The sequence below is a fragment of the Natrix helvetica genome (genome assembly GCF_964273705.1).
Source record: "Natrix helvetica genome assembly, chromosome: 2".
NCBI lineage: Eukaryota > Metazoa > Chordata > Lepidosauria > Squamata > Natricidae > Natrix > Natrix helvetica.
The window spans coordinates 203,464,658-203,484,450 of record NC_138552.1 but is presented as its reverse complement, the minus strand read 5'-3'; the positions used below and the strand labels follow the sequence as shown (position 1 = coordinate 203,484,450).

Genomic DNA, 19,793 nt, shown 5'->3' with positions numbered 1-19,793 from the left:
TGTGCGCAATATCTGGCAGGGGCAGAATGGTGGTAGTGCATCCATCCTTGCCTTACTTCATCCCTCAGCAGCCTTTATCAAATACAGGATCCTTCTTGATTGGGGTTGGGTAGCATGATGTTCTGCTGGTTCATTTCTTTTTTCTGGGGTTGATCCTACTCCTGGTACCTACCCTGTGTGTTGCCACAGAAGTCTGTGCTATCTCTTATTCAACATCTACGTAAGATAACTGGGTGAACTCATCTATTGCCATAGAGTGAGGTGTCATCAGTATGCTGAGTACATTCTTTTGGTCATTTGGGGAAAAGCTGGAGACAACGAATTGCTATAATGAAGACGTTATTTCTATCCAGTGCTACAAAAGAACTGTTCTTAGACCTGCTTTGTAGGGAGTTTCCCAGATGTTTATCTAATATTAAATTCTAATGGACTCAGTCCAAAAATCTGTGATAACGATCTATGTAGAACTAGATTCTTAAAACATTAGAGCATTAGGGAAGGAAAAAAGGATTTCTGAAGAATATAAGAATATATATATATATATATATGTATAATAAATAATAATAATAATAATAATAATAAATTTAATTTGTTAGCCGCTCCCTCTCCACAAGGGACTTGGGGCGGCGTACAATAAAAGCACACATATATATATACATATACATATACACATACACGCATACACATACCCGGAGGAGGTAACAGTCATTAAATACATACAATAATAGTAATAAAATTAGCAATTAAAATGCCCCAATTTAAAAATTACGACTTTAAAAAGACTGTCAGGAGGAATAGGATAGAACTACGGCTGAGCCAGGCCAGATAATTGAAAAAGGTGAGCTTTACACGGAAGGAGCGGAGATCGGAGGTAATCCTAATGTCGAGGGGGAGGGCCGGGCCTATCACAGAGAAGGCCCTACTCCTGGGTGTCGCCCCCTGACACTGTTTAGTGGACGGCACCCGGAGAAGTCCCTCCCTGTGCGAGCGGATTGGTCGTAGGGATGTATGGGGCAGGATGCGATGTATTTGTGTTACAACCCCTGGTATGCCCAAATATGGGAGGGAGCTCACTCCTCCCCTTTTCTGTCCTTCGGCGTATTACAGAAGACCATCCAGGCAGAAAACCATATTTTTATTTTTAATGTTGCCTTTGCTATGTTTGTATTGTATTTGTGCTGATAAATAAATAAAGGGAGACTAGTATAGATCTATTTCAAGCTATTTAGCTCTCATCAGCTAGCCATACCCTTACTGGATTAGAACCTGGGCTGTATTACATATTAGGCAGATGTATTAGCCACTAAGTCACAGGCTCTCCTCCTTATCAGCTGAGCCAGGGAAATAGGTATGTATTTGTGTTACAACCCCTGGTATGCCCAAATATGGGAGGGAGCTCACTACTCCCACTTTCTGAATACAGCCGCTAGTTTTAAACAGTGATAAATTATTTGTGAATCCAAGTAATCTGTTCTAAGAACCTTTATGGGTACTATTACATAAACATCTGGTATGATGGCAAGGTCTTGGTTCTTGTTTTAGTCAAAATTCAGTGATACTTCTGCTGAATTGTAAAATAAAAATGTAGAAATTATCGACACATGAAAAACTTCAATTTAGAAAGCACAAAGTATAGCAAAGATTATGTTATTATGATGGAAGGTCAGTGTCACCCTCAACATAAAATCTTTTGACTTGTGTTCATTGATTGCTTACAGAGTGTGCAATGGAAAGATTGGGCAATATTATCCAGGTGGTAAAGGTTTAACATTTTAATAAACTGTGTTTTAAAAATATGTGTAATGACATGATTTCTACTTAAAGTGGTATCTAAACAGAATTTTAAAAAATCTGTCACATTGAACAGAAATTCACAAACAAGATACATTTGCACATACCTGTATTAACCATTTCAATCTTGGCCAATTATTCAATGACTAAACATGACAAGTACAAAGGTTAGTCTTAGCTTGGGAAAGTTCAGCAGAAGAATATGTTTTTGATCCAGATTTTGTTCCTGCTTTTTTTGTTGACAAGAAAACTGCTGTTCATGGAGAGTGGTACTATATCTAAACCTGTATTACTTTAGCATGTTTGACAGACCAAATCACCATAAATTTTTATACAAATCTTTAGAAGACCCTACAATTATAGACTTGTATCTGGACTGATTTTTGAGAGATTTTGTAAGAAAGCATAAGCACATCTGTAAACCAGAAAACATTGTTTTGCTACCAAAGTCCAATACTTTGCCCCTTAACATGGAAAATAAGCTATTCTGAACCAGTTTTTTAAATCAGAAAGAGGTCCAGTTTATAAACAAAAATATATCTATTGAAATTTATATCCAGCTCATTCATAATTCTTTACCTTGTACCAGCTTTTTTGTAATCTTAATACTTAAAATGTTCCCAGGTGATTTGCTATTAAATTTACCATGATTATAGCTGCAATCTGTTCTTTTGCTGAAGAGGGGGGCACTGGTGGCCACCCTGCCTACTTATCAGATGGTGGCACTTGTAACTGGCAATTTGTACATCTTTGGTCAGCTGTGGCACTCTAAGGACCTCTCCTCACATTATCCTTATCAGCAAAATAAACGTGAGACTTCAGGCCAGTAATAAGAATTCACACTGTAGTTGCTAGACATCAGTCACTTCCTTGGAAACAAGAAGTAGGAAGGAAGAAGTGATGTTGCTACAAGAACTCAGAGGATACACTTAGTTAATGAATAAAACAATGAGAATGAGAAATACAGACTAAAAGTCCCAGCAGCAAAAAAAAAAGAGTTATGTAAGCCTTGCTATATGAACATGCTTGAGTACTATTAACAAAACTGCAGGCATTTATTTTTTATCAAGTTAAATTTACATCGTTGACAATGAAACCTTAATTTACATTGTACCAGTGAAGTGTTTAAATACCCTCAATTTACAGCAGCTGTAAATATTTCCTGATAAACGATATGTGATTCAACTGAGTTCTTTTAGCCGTTGTTGCAAATAGTAAATGCAGTCATAAGCCACTTACCAAGGAACAAGCCCCATTACAGCATTCCGATCTCTCACTTGGACATAAATAAGATTACATCATAAATTCCTCAGTTATATGGGAAAAACTGTATTAAGGTATATATTTGGTTACTCCTCATTTTAAAGCTTTTGCATTAACTATTCCATCCCTTCATTTTGGTACACAAGATGCTCTTTCCATCTTGTTGAGTGTTACCTGCTTTTTCCCTCATCTTTGTCTTTACAAACATGTATTTCAAAGTTGCCCTTTTGGCTATTTCCTATTATTTCAGGATGTTGTGTTTCAGTACTTTATTAGTTCTCTTCTAGTCCACTATGTTTAGGTCTACTATTGCTAAATATTTTTCTAGCTCAAAAGGCCTAGGCGAATCATACCAATGATTTATTAGGATCTTTTCAGGGGATGCCCTTAAATGAAAAATCATCATACTGTAATAGGAAGTTCTGTTGGCAAATGTGATCATTTATCAGAGCTGCCACCACTTTTCTCACTATTGTCACACCAAATTGTATTGGTCTCATCATTTCCATAAAATTTCTTTGGCAAGTAAAATACATATACAGGTAGCCCATGACTTATGACAATCGTACCCAAAATTTATATTGCTAAGCGGCAGTTGTTAAGTGAATTTTGACCCACTTTATGACCGTTCTTGCCCCAGTTGTTAAATGAATCACTGCAGTTGTTAAGTTAGTAACAAGGTTGTTAAGTGAATCTGGCCTTCCCACTGATTTTGCTTGTCAGAAAGTCATGCAAAAGGAGATTGCATGACCTTGGGATACTGCAACCGTCATAAATATGAGTCAGTTGCAAGCATCTGAATTTTGATCATGTGACCAGGATGCTGCAACAGTTCTAAGTGTGAAAAATGCTCATAAGTCACTTTTTTCAGTGCCACTGAAACTTTGAACATCACTATGTGAACTGTTGTTGAGGACTACCTGTACTTTCAAATGTTACATTCAAACGTTACATACGTTACATTCAAACATGCTGCTTGTGTGTTGGAAGCTGCCTGTTTTACAATTGTGAAGTTATTAATACTAATTTGAATCAGCATGCAATTAGAGCAGTCTATTTCAAGAACAATACTTCTGGCACAATTGGAACATTTCAACCGATTCTCTAGTGTACAACACTATAAAAGTTGCCTGTTTTTCTCCTGGGATCTTACAGCAGGCCTCCCAAAAGTTGTGTACTGTATTGTTCACTTCTCACACTGCATGTTCAATACTCTCTCTGTCATTCTGAATCATTTGGGCATCAGAACCAGTACTCAGTTGTTCCCATTAGATGCATCTCCATTCCAGTTTTCTTTGTGTAATATGGATTATAAGCCAATATAAATAACTATTACATAGCAGTATATCCATGAGTTATTTTTCATTTAGGTAAAGTTTTAATTAAAAAAAAGCCTCATGAGAATGAACTTCATCATTTCTTAATAGGGTGGAAGCTCATCAAGATACCTGACGCTGTCTATAAAAACCCAAATAGAGAAAAACATTTGGCCATTAGCTAATGGGAGAAAGGAATGTATTCTTTATTAATATGAAAGAAATAATATGCATATGTTTCAATTACAAATGGCTTTTTCAGACGATATGATTGGTATCATGAGTTAAACCACTCCTTTTTAAATAATTCTTCAATGAGAGGGCTTATCCATCCTTTCACAGATGCAGCTTTTTGAATTAACCCAAATGATTCAAATTTGACCTCTAATGTTTCCAAATCTAAGACAAAATAGTTCTTAATGTAATTTCCCAAAAGACACACACACATACTCCTTCTCTTTCTGTATAAATAATGTCATATTCAGCACATGGTTTTATACCCATTTCCCAATTCCTCCAAATGTTGTAGTGCAAGATTATAAAATCAACATCCCGTTTAAAAAAACAAAGTATTTTGAATGCACTGTTAATATAAATGGCCTCTGAAATTTCTTTTGTTATGAGATGCCGTTCATATAACAGCAGGTCTTCTATTTTCTTCTTTTATCCTGTGTTCAGTCTGATTTAGGTCTTCCTTTTCCTTCTTCTATACCTGATCACAACAACAAAAACAGCTTTTGTGAAATGCTTGTGCAAACAAGAAAAGGAACATTGTTATTTTTCTTCTGCATAAATAGTTTTAATTTACTGGTCTTCCCAATAGATGAGGAGAGCTATGTTAGTCTATCGCAGGGATGTCAAACTCAATTTCATTCAGAGCCGCATTGGGGTTGTGTTTGACCTTGGGGGTCCTGGGTGGCCGTGGCCAGGGTGGACATGGCCACTTTGACGTCACTCGTGTTGGGGGCGCTTGTGGTGGCCTGAGTGCTCTGCCAGCGAAAATGGGCTCCCGAGCTCGTTTCTGGCTGCCACAGCCTCCTACAACCATCTGGCAGTGAAAATGGAGCTCAGCAAGACCACGTGTAGCCCTTGCAAGCTCTGTTTTCACCTGTGACAGTCTCCTGCAACCCTCTGGGCTTGGGGGGGGGGGCACACACGCCTTTAGTTTGACACTCCTGGTCCATGGTAAACAAAAATCAGAAGGTGTTTGATAGTTTATTTAGAGTAACATATTTGATTAAAGGCAGAAGTTTTTTACAGCTCACTTTATCAAATCAAATTGTTGATCTGAAAAAGTACCTACCAAGACACTGATTTTTGAATGTTAACAAAATACGAAGTTCCAACCAAATATTTTTATTGATTTTATTTCATATATTAACCTGTATCCCTTGGAAACATTTTGAGGTACAATGGTAAGACTTAGAATGGTGTGTTTGTGAACAAGCTATATTTTATTCAGATTTTCAAAATTAACAATGTATTTTTCTAAAAAGTAAAAAAAGGAATGTTCTTATATCTTATAAAAATATATCTTTATATCTTATTATGTACATTATTATCATTAACAAATGATAAGTACATTTTCTGCTATTCTTTTAAGTTAGAATATTACAGTATACTTTTATCTGCAAGTAAACATCCAGCAAATAGTTGATATAGTTAAATCCTTGATCCGAATAGTTCTCCATATCAGGGCTTCTTGCTAACTCTAGAATGTTTATTCAGGAGGCTTTTTCTGAAATAAATATGTATAGAAATGCAGCTATAGTATGAAGCCTAATTCATTTTAATACTGCTATTCTTTCTTTTTACTTTTTTTGGTGTAATTTTATTGAGTTGAAATATCCCTTTTTCAATGGTTCTCAACCTTCCCAATGCCGTGACCTGTTAATACAGTTCCACATGTTGTGGTGACCCCCAACCATAAAATTGATGTCTCGGTTCCTAAAACCATCGAAAATATGTGTTTTCCAATGGTCTTAGGCGACCCCTGTGAAAGGGGTCCCGACCCACAGGTTGAGAACCACTGATCTAGAGGCTGCCACTGTTATACCATAATATGCAAGGAAATGTGACCCTTTCTTTACCCTTTTAATTGCTAGGTGTGGAGAGCTTGCTACCTTAAAATTCTAAGTAACTATGGACTCTTTTTAAATATGTTCATATTCTGGTCTTGATTATAGCAGGCGTGCAAGGGAATCTGATAGTAATGAAATACATAATAAGAAAACAATTGAGGTTGGTTAAAACCAATAGTTTAAATACAGTGGGCCGCGTATTGCTGACAAACTCAAAACAATCAAATTGCAGTCAAAGGTTTAAGAAAACAAACAACGGCATGGCTCTAAGAACACAGTTTAGATTTGGCTACTACAGTTGTGCCAATTTCTAGTCTTCTGTTTCCTTTGCTGCTGGAGGAATATTTTCCACTGAGTGGTTTAAATATCCACAATTTTATTTGCCTTTTATAAAAAGGTCATCTAAGTTTTGTTGAAAAATATTTCATTGCTGATGCATCCAATGTTCAAAATCCTAGCATCCAGGCTTGTGAATCAAATCTGGCCTGGAGAATAAGACATTTTTATTTTTTATTTTGGTCACGTTAGTGGTTTACTTTGGAGAAATCAACTGTAATTTATTCTGTTCTGGTATTTAAACATAACTTTTGAAAAAGAAAAAAAAGGTTCAGATTAAGAATTTCCATTTGTGGAATTCTTATTTTTGTCATCTCGTTTCCTACATCTGGCATGTACATTGTTTTAAGATACGTTAGGAACTGCAAACTATTTAAAACACTATCTGACATGTATATTTCTGAACCTTCTTTCTGTGTGATCTGCAAGAAGATATTGATGAATATTTTCCAAATATTTTACATCAGTCCCCCAAGTTAACACAGTTAATACAAAGTTAATATAGTTAAGCAGTCTCTTCACTGATGCAATTAGAATACTGCTTAACTGAGTGTATTCATGAGCACATTCATGTAATTTTATTTTCAACAATAGCAATGTTGTTTGCTCTTCTCTTCCTCTTGCATACTTAGACAAATTATTCCCTGCTATTTCACGGAAGTCTTCTATCAATCATGTTTACCTTGTTAAGCCCAGCAAGATTCTGCCACCTAATGAGAGATGTTACTACCTCTTTTATAATTAGAATCAATCACAATAAACCAATGTTTATATTTGCTTTTGAGATCTTTAGAACATGCTTAAATGGCTTCATACATCCTACTCCTATTCTATTTTATGGATGGGGTGGGGTGAGCATGATTTTGTTATATTATATAAATCCAGGGGATCAAACCCAGTAAAAAGGTTAATTCAATAATTTAGATTTAGTATTTCTATGAGTACAGCCAGCATCAGGTAAGAAATCAACAAAAAAGGCTAATCAGGCAGATGTTTTTAGCTACCAGCTAGCATTAATTACCTCATTTGCTGTCCAATCCTGTTTGTAATAATATGTGAAATAATTATCATATTTGCATATAAAGAAATAATGGAGTTACTTTGTAAAAATATTTCAACATTAATAGTAAAAGTATGACATATAATAAAAGTAACTAAAGTATGATTTTGTATTCAAAAATTTTTCTCAATCCGATACTCACATTTTTGTGTATCCCATATGCAGTTGTTTAGTATTTCACCCAGCAAGTAAAATATGTTTATTACTGCAGTTACAGTGGCAAAGAAGACAATTTTAGCAGTTGAACCAAGGTAATCCAGGAGGGGATATACCCAAACCCCAGTCACATGATATATCCAACAGACCCTAAGAAAAAACACATACAGAAAATACTATTAATAATGAAGTATTCAGTTAAAAACACAATAAATTATTCACTTGTTTTCCTAAGGGCTCAATCCAATGCATGCTTGCTCAGAAACATTCCACACAATGGGGTTTATTCCCAATTAAATTAGTATAGGATTACAGCCTTCACAGCTCCTATCCCAAGTAGGAACAAAGGTTCTCTCCATTCACAGAATGACCTATAGACCTAACTCACTCTATGCATCAACTGTAATACTATTTGATTGCCAAACAACATATTTAACATTACTTGCAATCAAAGGCAACAAAAAGTGAGATATCTGTAGAAAGCAAGGAAGATAATCTCAACAGAGATAAGTCTGATTCATTACCAAAACAGCAAGGAGAAGAACGTAAGTTAAGTACACAACCAAACTATATGGCCCAGAAACCTCTCTAATACACTGGAATATAAAAGAAGGAAGAGAAACAGCACAATTAGATTCAATAAAAGTAGTTTTAGCCTTCCCAGGGAGTTGGTTCTTGATAATCTGGTGGGGCTGACTGCGTTTTCAAAGTTTTTGTCTATATCAAGCATCTGCAACACTGATATGTTCAAATTTGAAGCCCAAAACATGTGTGTGGGTGCTTGTGTAACACCTGTCTGTAATTCCATAAAGCAGCTGCATTTTTTTTTCTCAGCACTGAGCTCTGAGAAAAGCTATCTGATTTCAGAGATTGCAAGTATTATGTGTGACTTCCCTCAGGCTCCAAAACCTATTTTTGCCTTTGAAGCCAAAGCATTGCACAGATCGGTGGTCTCAGTTTCTTTCTATCCATGCATCCATGCTTCATTCAACAGTAAGGACTGAAATTATTTACATAAGCTCATTAAAATTTCAATAAGCAATCTTTACCTCTTTACTGAAAAAACATTAAGAAGCCATAATGAAAGAACTCAAGCAACTAAAACAAGATAGATAGATGATAGATAGATAGATAGATAGATAGATAGATAGATAGATAGATAGATAGATAGATATAGTAGATTCTATACAATCTTTACAATAGCAGAGTTGGAAGGGACCTTGGAGGTCTTCTAGTCCAACGCCCTACCTAGGCAGGAAACCCTATACTGTTTCAGACAAATGGCTATCCAACATCTTCTTAAAGACTTCAGTGTTGTGGCATTCACAACTTCTGGAGGCAAGCTGTTCCACTGATTAATTGTTCTAACTGTCAGGAATTTTTTCCTCCGTTCTAAGTTGCTTCTCTCCTTGATTAGTTTCCACCCATTGCTTCTTGTTCTACCCTCAGGTGCCTTGGAGAATAGTTTGACTCCCTCTTCTTTGTGGCAACCCCTGAGATATTGGAACACTGCTATCATGTCTCTCCTAGTCCTTCTTTCTCTTAAGCTAAACATACCCAGTTCCTGCAACCGTTCTTCATATGTTTTAGTCTCCAGTCCCCTAATCATCTTTGTTGCTCTTCTCTGCACTCTTTCTAGAATCTCCACATCTTTTCTACATTGTGGCGACCAAAACTGAATGCAGTATTCGAAGTGTGGCCTTACCAAGGCATTATAAAGTGGCATTAACACTTCATGTGATCTTGATTCTATCCCTCTGTTTATGTAGCCTAGAACTGTGTTGGCTTTTTTGGCAGCTGCTGCACACTGCTGGCTCATATAGATATAACAAAACTAGGAATAGCACTTAGATTTATATACCACTCCACAATGCTTTACAGCACTCTCTGAGCAGTTTACACTGTCATCATTTTACTCCCAACAATCTGGATCTTCATCTTACTGACCTCAGAAGGATGAAAGGTTGAGTCAACCTTCAGCCAGTCAGGATCAAACTCCTGGCTGTGGGCAGAGTTATCCTGAAATACTGCATTTTAACAACTGCGCCACCACCCATAACTTTTTGTCTCCCCCCCCCCCCCGCCTGATCCTCTCTTTTGTGTAACAGAATCAGTTAACAAAAAGTTCATAATGAGAAAATAAATCAGGAAACCAGCCTGAACCTGCAAAGAATGATCTATTTTTATTGTATTTTAGACTACACACCAGTTTGCAATTGGTCAGGGTAGCTCTGTTGTTTAAAAAACAAGTTTGGAATTGCACATTCACAACTTTTGGATTAGACAATAGAGATATAAGTGAACAGTTAGCCTGACCAAATTTAAGGTGAAACTATGTTCCTTAAATATGGGTTTTTTGGGGGGAGGGGAGGGGGGATAGTGCAGTGTGTCCCAAAATGCTTTGTATGACAAACTCTTTAAAATGTTTCCATCTGCTTCATTACTCCCTAATAAATCAAGATAGATGTGCTAAGCATATTTTCGAAAAAGCATTATTGAAATCAGTAGAAAATTTCTCACCCCTTTAATTGTGATGTTATCAACAGAAATCACATCTTTTCTCTTAGATGTTATAATTCCAACAGCAGAAAATGATACTTATCAATTTGTTAAGTTTTACTGCAGAAGCTTTGTATGTGAATATTCTGATTAATAGCAGTCATTTTGAAGGGATGAAGGATAATGGGGGCCAAATTAATTGTTTGGAACACTTCTTTAAGATTTAGTAATCTTATTTTCCAATTAACATTGTCTGTATGAACAATTTTTCAACCGAATTTGGAATAGATTTTCAGCTGGAAGCAGTACGGGATTAATCCTTGAGTCTTTGAACCCTGTAATCTATGACCTTGAATAAATTGTCACTTTTGCCCTCAAAGCAACATTACAAATAAGTGAAAGATCATATTAACAATGAAAAAATAATTGATTTAAATTTTACATCAAATATAAAGACAGAACTATCTATGACTAGCCAGTTAGCTAAGATCTGCTGTATACAATTAGTCTCGCTATCTTTCTCTTCTTTGGAAGAGTGACATTAGCAGTATTCTTGCAATGTCTATGTAGGGAATTGCAAAAAGTAGTGCTGCTGTCATGGAAACATTACCTGATGGCCTCTGTTGTGGAGTTCTTTCCTCCTTGAATGCATGCTAACTCAATACTACACAATAATGGCTTGATCAACCTTAGGCATAAAGCTTCCATACAAGATTATTTGTTATTAACTCTAATGAATGCCTTCAACAGTACAATTGTTGTACTGCTTATTATTAGATAAGCAGAAGGGAACATGCATTAAAATTCATTTTAGAGTCCCATGCTGTAGCCATTTGGTTGAGTCCCTACCATTTTCCGGTCTTATAAAATAACAGGCAATTTACTACTGAATATGCCTGGGGGAAGAAAGAAATGGTCTGAATTTCTAATCAAGGTAAGCGAAGAGGAAAAAGGAAAAATAAAGAATTTAAATGCACATATTTCACTTTTAATATGGGAACACAAAATGAAATTCTTGTTTCTTTGTAAAAGAGTTAGAAATCATAGCAATTTCAATGTTTGCTTATAGACTAACAACATTTACAGACAGGCTAACACTGCAAACTGTTTTAAGATATTCAAGAAACCTGGATTATTCCCTGAAAACAGTCTTGGCCTAAAAAAGAAATGCTTTTTGGCAAGTAAGGCCAAAAAATGCGGCAACAAAACCCACATCCTGAAATATTATGGTTTCAGAATCTGAATGTAAAGATTATAACCCTGGAACTAGGAGGGCATATTAGACTTTGAACTATGGTGTTGGAGAAGACTCCTGCAAGTCCCTTGAATTGCAAGATGATCAAACCGGTCAGTCCTAGAGGAGATCAACCCTGACTGCTCTTCAGAAGGCCAGATCCTGAAGATGGAACTCAAATACTTTGGCCACCTAATGTGAAGGAAGGACTCACTGGAAAAGAGCTTAATGCTGGGAAAGATTGAGGGCAAAAGAAGAAAGGGACAACAGAGAATGAGGTGGCTGGATGGAGTCACCGAAGCAGTAGGCATGAGCTTAAATGGACGCCAGAGGATGGTAGAGGATAAGAAGGCCTGGAGGAACGTTGTCCATGGGGTCGTGATGGGTCAGACATGACTTTGCAACTAACAACAGCAACAACAACAATTAGACTTCTTACAGAACTGATTTGGCTTCGGGTAGAATGATCTTGCATTGTTTATACTTCTTCCTGATTCTATAGATAATCCTTCTTCCAAGGAAGGTTTGCTTCCTCCCCTCCCTTCCTTCCACCATTTACAGACCTCAGCAGTTAAGCAACAAAAAGAATTAACAAAAAGTTCCTCAGCCAAACTGTGAAGACATGAAGATGCCCTTTTGCAATCCCCTCTATTAGCTCGAAACTGGCCAATAAATCTCCTCAGAAGGCACAGTTTTGCCTCCATATGTCATCTAATTATGTCAGAGATGAAAAATGCAACACTGTTAATACTCTCATTTAAAAATTAGAAGGGTTTTTTTTTTTGCATCTATTCTCTGATTATTTCATTTCTTCCGAAAAGCCTTATAAAGGTTACAATTTGTACTTTTCCTATTTTAATCAATACAGAAGATCAAAACTTTGGGTTTCTTAATTCTGTTTCAAATTCCGATACCAGCTTGAATTGGGCAATGTTTCAATTGCTTTGAGGTAAAGTGCCCTTCTGCATAAATCCTCACATCCCCTACCTTAGACTCAAGCCAACTATAGTGGTCTGCATCCATCTTTACTTGAATACACTTTACTTTTGTGAAACTGAACAGTAAAAATTAATGAGAGAAATAGAAAATTTATTTTTAAATGTGTTGATTGGAAAAAGACATGGGCATAGAACAAATTCCTAAATAATGTCTTCGTGGAGGGGGCGGGGAGAAAGTTCCTAAAAATATTAGCCATATAGTATCAGAAAAAACACTGTGTGAAACTTTTTATCAAATCCTGCTTGGCAAGACTGAGATATCGATGATTAGATTTCACAATGTGAAAATGCATTCCTTACCATAATATGTAGCAAACTGAAAAAGTACACACAGCAATCAGTCCATAGGTCCTGCTGGGATATTCATGATGGGTCGTTCGCATCTCAATTAATATAAAGGGTAAAACTGTTGTATGCTACAATGAAAGCAAGACAGGAGTAAACAATTCATGCATTTTCTATAAATTTATTTATTAAGCAATTATTGAATTAGCAATAATCATTAGCTCTCCCAAGACCATTCCAATGGCCCCTTTAGTTCCCACCATTCATTTTATCTATTTTTTACCCTTGTTCAACTTCCTGCAACCTTGCCAAGCATTCTTCTAGTCCATTATCTATTCCCATCGACTTTCCCAAAGTATATGAGTTTTTACGTGCTGATCATTTGGCCTTCTTGAAACTAATTACTGTATCTTCTTTTTCTTGCTCTTTCTCAATGTCCAGCTTTCTGCAATCATAGGCTGCAGTTAAGTGACTTTTTAGAAATAAAAACTATTATTTAATATAATAGAATTGTTCACCAGCTCTTAAAAGTGCTGGTGGTAACAATGCAATCATTAACATAAACTGAAGAACAAACAATGTTTCTATTTTATATACACTGCTTCACAATCACTACTTTTTTTTGTAAAGACTGAGCCTAAACAGAATGTTAAGTTTCATGATGTGATTTGTTAATTATTATATACAGGAACATGAAGTTTTAAGTGATGTTTAGACTCACAGTTGACAACCAAATACAAATCAGTATAAATACAGATTCAGCTGCAAGAATTACAGTAGGAAGTAACAGTAGAAACAAACTTACTGGAAAGGAAAGATAGTAAACAAGAAACAAAGGGCTACAATTGTTCCAAGGGCAGAAGAATCTTATATAGACATTTGAGTAAATTAAGCATATGGGATCAGAGGAAAAGAAGCCTCTGGTTCAGGGGTCTCCAACCTTGGCAACTTTAAGACTTGTGGACTTCAACTCCCAGAGCTTTGCTGGCTGAGGAATTCTGGGAGTTGAAGTACACAAGTCTTAAAGTTGCCAAGGTTGGAGACTCCTGCTCTGGTTCATTGGTAGCTGATTTTTTTTAAAAAGAACAAGACACAGGTGGTAAACATCAATGGAGAGCTTTCACAAGTGACACTTGAGGTTAAAAAGAATCTCCCAAGAATCTGTTTTGGAACTGATGTTTTCTAATACATTTAAAATGGAACTGGAATTAGCAATAAAGCATTGGATATTTAAAACAAATAAACAAAAAGAAATGAAGAACTTCATAAAATTAACTTGACACTAGGTATTGTAATCTAACTTATATTTCGATATGCAAGCAATGGGTATTATGACAACCCTGCCTCCCCTCCCAATTGCTCAGTGAAAACACATAAACTTGAGTGTTGAACAGTTACAAGTTTCACATTGAGGATTAAAAGGGAATTAAAATAATAATGGTGTGTTTCACACACTTGAAATATTGTGTGAAAAATGTTACTTGTAGAGGTAGAAAAGTTGCAGAAAAACATCAAAATGTTTTCTCTATGATGAGTGACAATATCTATGGTTTTATAATTTAAGGAAAAAAGTGAGAATGAACAGTTCACAATTCGTGTACTTTCACTTCCTATACTTACATTGATGGACTTTCCCATCAGCTGATGGCCTAATATTGTAGTTATCAACAGCAGACCAACTGTAGGTTAGTCTGTTTCAGAGTGAGATATGAAAATTTGATTATGAGCAGCAGGAAGAAATCCTGTTTGTGTCTTTCTGTAATAGATACAATTATCAGTACAAAATTCTAATTCCACATTATAAAGTAGGTAGTCTGCTTAAAACAAACCTCTGAAAGAGAACTCTATTAAATAAAAAGGCATTCCCTCTGTTAAATATAAATACATTCCCACAGAATGGACTTTGATCACACTGGTGGACCATCACTTAAGTATGAGGCACCGGTGTGCTGCAGCTCCTAAAATTGCCAATGCAGTCCTACGAGGGAATCAACAAAGGGATAGAAATCAAGATTGCAAGAAGTAATAATACCCCTCTATACTGTACTGGTGAGGCTACACTTGGAATACTGAGTCCAGTTCTGATTTCTGGCACCATACGAAAAAGATGCTGAGGTCCTAGAAAGAGTGCAGAGAAGAGCAACAAGATGATAAGGGTTCTGGAAGCTAAATCGTATGATGAATGGTTACGAGAACTAAGTATGTTTAGCCTATCATAGGGAAAGCTTAAGGGCGACATGATAGCAGCCTTCCAATATTTCACGAGCTGTCAGAGAAGCGGGGATCAACCTATATTCCAAAGCACCTGAGGGCAGGACAAAAAGTAATGGGTGAAAGATCATTAAAGAGAGATCCAACCTATAACTAGGGAGAAATTTCCTGTTAGTGAAAACAATTAATTAATGGAATGGGTTGTGTAGGTGCTCCATCACTGGAGATTTTCAAGAAGAGATTGGACAACTATTTGTTCAAAATGGTATAATGTCTCCTGCTTGGGCAAAGGGTTGAATTAGAAGACATCCAAGTCCTTTTTATATTCTATATTGACTTTCTGGACACCTCCTACAGACATTCCTGCCCTCATCCGTTGTCAATGTTCAGCAACGTGTCAAACCTCATGCTTTCCACTGCCTGCCCCAGGATCAAGCATTTGTCCAGGAAACAGCATATCCTCCAAAACAGCCAAGTTTTGACTTTTATAATGGTGCATGCTTCAATTCTTAACAGAAGTTTAAATAGGAAGAAGTATAAACAAATGTCATCAACCAGAATTCCTGGCCTTCCAGATATCAAGATAAATTATATTATAAATTGCTGCACTTTGTTCAACTCTCATCCAATCTCCACCCAACTTGATACATGTCTAGAAGTAACCCAAGGCATCAGGTGTTCCATGTTTCAATTTCTAAAGTGCCTACCATTTATTTTATAAGCAATCAAATGAAACAGAAATGTCAGTGAAAAAAGAATGAAAATGAAAAGTTCAGTGCTTAATAAAGAGCCATTCCAGTGGTTCTCTTAATTTTAGCATAACTACCAATTGATGGAAAATGCAATCAGGAGGTAGCTTCTCCTTGCTACCTGCTAGCTGGCTGTCCACTATGGACAGATGTTCCATTGTGAGACTAACTATTCCTTCGATCTGAACTTGTTTCACGGTATGTTTTTGTTCTTGTTTTATTATAGCATCTTCATTCTAGAAAGCAACCATTTTATGCTATTTTAATTTAAGTTAAACGAATGCTATTGTAGCTCATAAGTAAAAAACATGCAATTATCAATATATGCAATAAAACCTGCAACAGATGTTATTATATCTATGCACTGAACTTTTAAAAGCAAAATTATTTTTGACTTATGAATGTGGTTACAATACTGCCTCATGCAAACAGTATTAAGTTGATGCTAGATGAAGCTACACTGCCAAGCATGTGCCAGTATAATTAATCAAATATATTGCCTCCAAGAGGTTATCGATTTCTGGTCATGACACATTTTCCTTATGAGATGGCGCAACGTTGGTGCCTCAGATGTGCTGGCATGCATTTTTCAGTGACTAAGCCTTAATCCATCTTCCTGGCTCCTTGCCACTGACGCACTGACATCTGCAACTACTCATGTGTGATAGTCTCATGCATGAACTACGTGGCTTCAGTTTTGGACAAACTTAGTACAGGAGTTTTTCGGTATACTCTGAGCATAATCAAAAGCAGATAAGTACAGGGACATATTTTCAGAGGATAACATACCTATTACAAATATAAGTATGTAAAATTATATCCATACATTGTAGCAACATGAAGTAGATTCATTCAAATAATTAAATGTTAATATTTTATACAGTGCTAATTATTAATTATTATTTAGCATTTTATGAGAACATGACAGAAGAGAACTAAACATATACAATGCTATATAATATACGTGCCGAATTGCAAGCCTGGGACAGTATGTTAAACAAACCACAATAAAAACATTAATGTTGCATTATTAACATTAATAATTTTATATGTCTCTTCCCCATGTTCCATATTGGTAGGTTATTTTATATATAATATACTGTAATACACCTATCATGCATCACATATAGATATACCATGTTTCCCCGAAAATACGACAAGTCCTGATAATGAGGCCATGCCACATTTTTCTGGTGGGCAAAAATATAAGCCCTTTTTTGCAAATAAGCCCCCTGGACAACCCCCACCTTCGGCCAGGCAGAGCGCCGCTCACCAACCTAAGAGTATCCCAAAGGTGCCAAGCCGCAGGAACCGGAGGGGGCAAAGGTGCCTTGCTTGGAGCCTTCGGGATATCGCTAGGTTGGTGAGTTGCGCTGTGCCCAGCTGAAGAGGGGGGTTTCCGGGCGGCTGCTCTCTTGCGAGTGGGCTCCCAAAGAGCTGGGCACAGCAGCCACCCGGCAAACCCCCTTTCCAGCCGGGCACAGCACCATTCACTGATCTAGGGGTATCGCCAAGCCGCGTGAGCACCTGTTTGCTACCACCCGGCTCTCATGGCTGGGCGCCTTCGAAATACCAGTGAATGGCGCTTTGCACGGCTGGAGAAGGGGGTTGCGCGAGCGGCTGTTCCGTTCCTGCTCGCGTGCCTCCCAGCCTCATGATGCCCTGGCCCAGCTCTCCCTGCAGAGCCAGGGCACCTCCGCCACCACCATCCCAGCATGGCTTTTTCCGCAGCTTCCAAACTGAGTCTTCCGGCAATGGCCGCTCTGGGCATACGCTCTATGGTTGTGGGCTGGCAGTCGGCAGCGCGTACAACCATACAGCGTACGCCCAGAGCGGCCACTGCCAGAAGACTCGGTTTGGAAGCCACCGAGAAAGCCATCTGGGATAGCAGTGGTGGTGGCGGAAGTGGGAGGCGTGTGAGCGAGAGCGGAACAGCCGCTTGCGCACCCCCCCTCTCCAGCCGTGCAGAGCACCATTCACTGGCATTTTGAAGGCGCCAAGCTGCGGGAACCAGGCAGCGGCAAACAGGTGCTCACGCGGCTTGGCAATACCCCTAGGTCAGTGAATGGCGCTGTGCCCGGCTGGAAAGGGGGTTTGCCGGGTGGCTGCTCATTAGCGTGGTCGCTTCATGGCTGTTGTGTTGTGCTGCTGCGACAGGGCAACACAGCCATTCACCCATGGGGCTGTGTCCGGCTCTTTGGGAGACTGCTCGCAAGAGAGCAGCCACCCGGCAACCCCAAAACAATAAACCCTCCCCTCATAATAAGGCCCAAGGCATATTTTGTGTGTAAAAAGAAAATAAGACCCTGTCTTATTTTCGGGGAAACACGATAGTAGAGAAGATATAAAATAAAACCCAACATTTTTGTAAAGCTCCCCAAAATGCCATGTACCCATTGTCCAATGTTCATTTCTAAATAGTTCTCCTATGAAACAAAGAAACGGGTTATTATTTTTTATTTGACAGATGAAGATTCCAGAAAAGAACAGATGAGCAGTCAAGCACCATGCCAATGACTAGCATGACAGCAAGTCATTTCAATGGAATGTTTTCTACATGCTATTGTCAAAGCACATTTTAGTCCAACCACAATCTCAAATGGATTTATAAGCATTTCCAACTTAGCTAGTACCATTATATTACTGGATGCCTATGTAAAATTGGAACGGGATTAACACCTTAACTTTTCTGGTCTGTTCCAAAGATGCTTTTTCAAGAGGCAACTAGGCTTTGTTTTTCCTTGAAGACGTTTCGCTTCTGAAGAACTGAAGAAGCTTCTTGGATGAGAAGTGAAACGTCTTCAAGGAAAAACAAAGAAAGTCCAGTTGCCTTCGAAAAAGCACTTTTAGGACAATCATGACCTGGATCACTGAGAATTTCCATAGATATTTTCTGGTGTAACCTCTGAACTGTTTAGTCAATGGTAATGTGAACATGCACACGTCAATATCTAGAATTTTGCTTTTCTTTATTTTTAGCAGTTAACAGAATCAATGTTTTATTTCAAGCAACAGGAATTGGTGTTTTCCTAACATAGTGTTTTTCTGATTCATAGGTCTACATAGACCTTGTTTTAACATTCTTTCTTCCTGGTTTTAAATCTATCAAGGGCAGTAATTTTTGATCTGGTTGCATCTAAATGGTGCCATATGGGCCATGATATAAAACTAGATAAACATAGAAAATACTGGTATCTGACAGGAAGTCACATATAAGAACATCAAGATTTTTCTCCTTTGTTCCAGAAGAAATAATGGACAATAAATAATGAATTTAAGTTATAACAAGATAAATTTTGAAATTTTTTTAGGAAAACTACTTAAGGGAAATGGCAGTTGGGCACTAGAACCAACCAGAAATTGTTTGGCTCTCTTTCATTAGATGTTTTCATATGAGGATTGGAAAACTGTATGTTGGAGATGCTTCAATTTGGATGCCCATAGTGAACAAGGTGATGGATTTGATACCTAAATAGCACTTTTCAACTTTATGGTGCTATAATGCTAAATAAAAATTTGAAAATAATTTCATCTTTAAGTAGTTTAAGCTAATTCTCAAATGATGACCATTTTTTGACAGCTAGAGCTTTATATATATATAAACTTCTGGAGTAAAGCTTTATCATGTGTCTTCAGTTCATTGTTTGGTGCATTTGATCTAACCCCCTCCATCAATAGGGTGTTGGCCCTGCTCACTGTTATTTTTTTTATATACGTACATTCATTTGGATTGTATACCAAAAAAAGTTTTTCTGGGTTTCCATTATCTTTGAAGACTATTGAGAATAATTCTGCCTCTTTTTCTCAGTCCCAT

At 37.3% G+C, this 19,793-nt stretch overlaps 1 protein-coding gene across 1 annotated transcript in view; it reads right to left on the bottom strand.

Annotated features, from left to right (window-relative positions):
• Positions 1–2,827: 2,827 nt before the first annotated feature.
• AIG1 (androgen induced 1) overlaps positions 2,828–19,793 on the bottom strand; it is a 68,936-nt gene continuing 51,970 nt past the window's right edge. The window contains exons 4-6 of the mRNA XM_081942286.1: positions 13,035–13,150; positions 7,990–8,153; positions 2,828–5,082 (exon numbers count right to left, since the gene is read on the bottom strand). Of these exons, the coding sequence (XP_081798412.1) occupies positions 5,045–5,082; positions 7,990–8,153; positions 13,035–13,150 (318 nt within the window). The 3' untranslated portion in view covers positions 2,828–5,044. The remainder of the gene's footprint in view (positions 5,083–7,989; positions 8,154–13,034; positions 13,151–19,793) is intronic.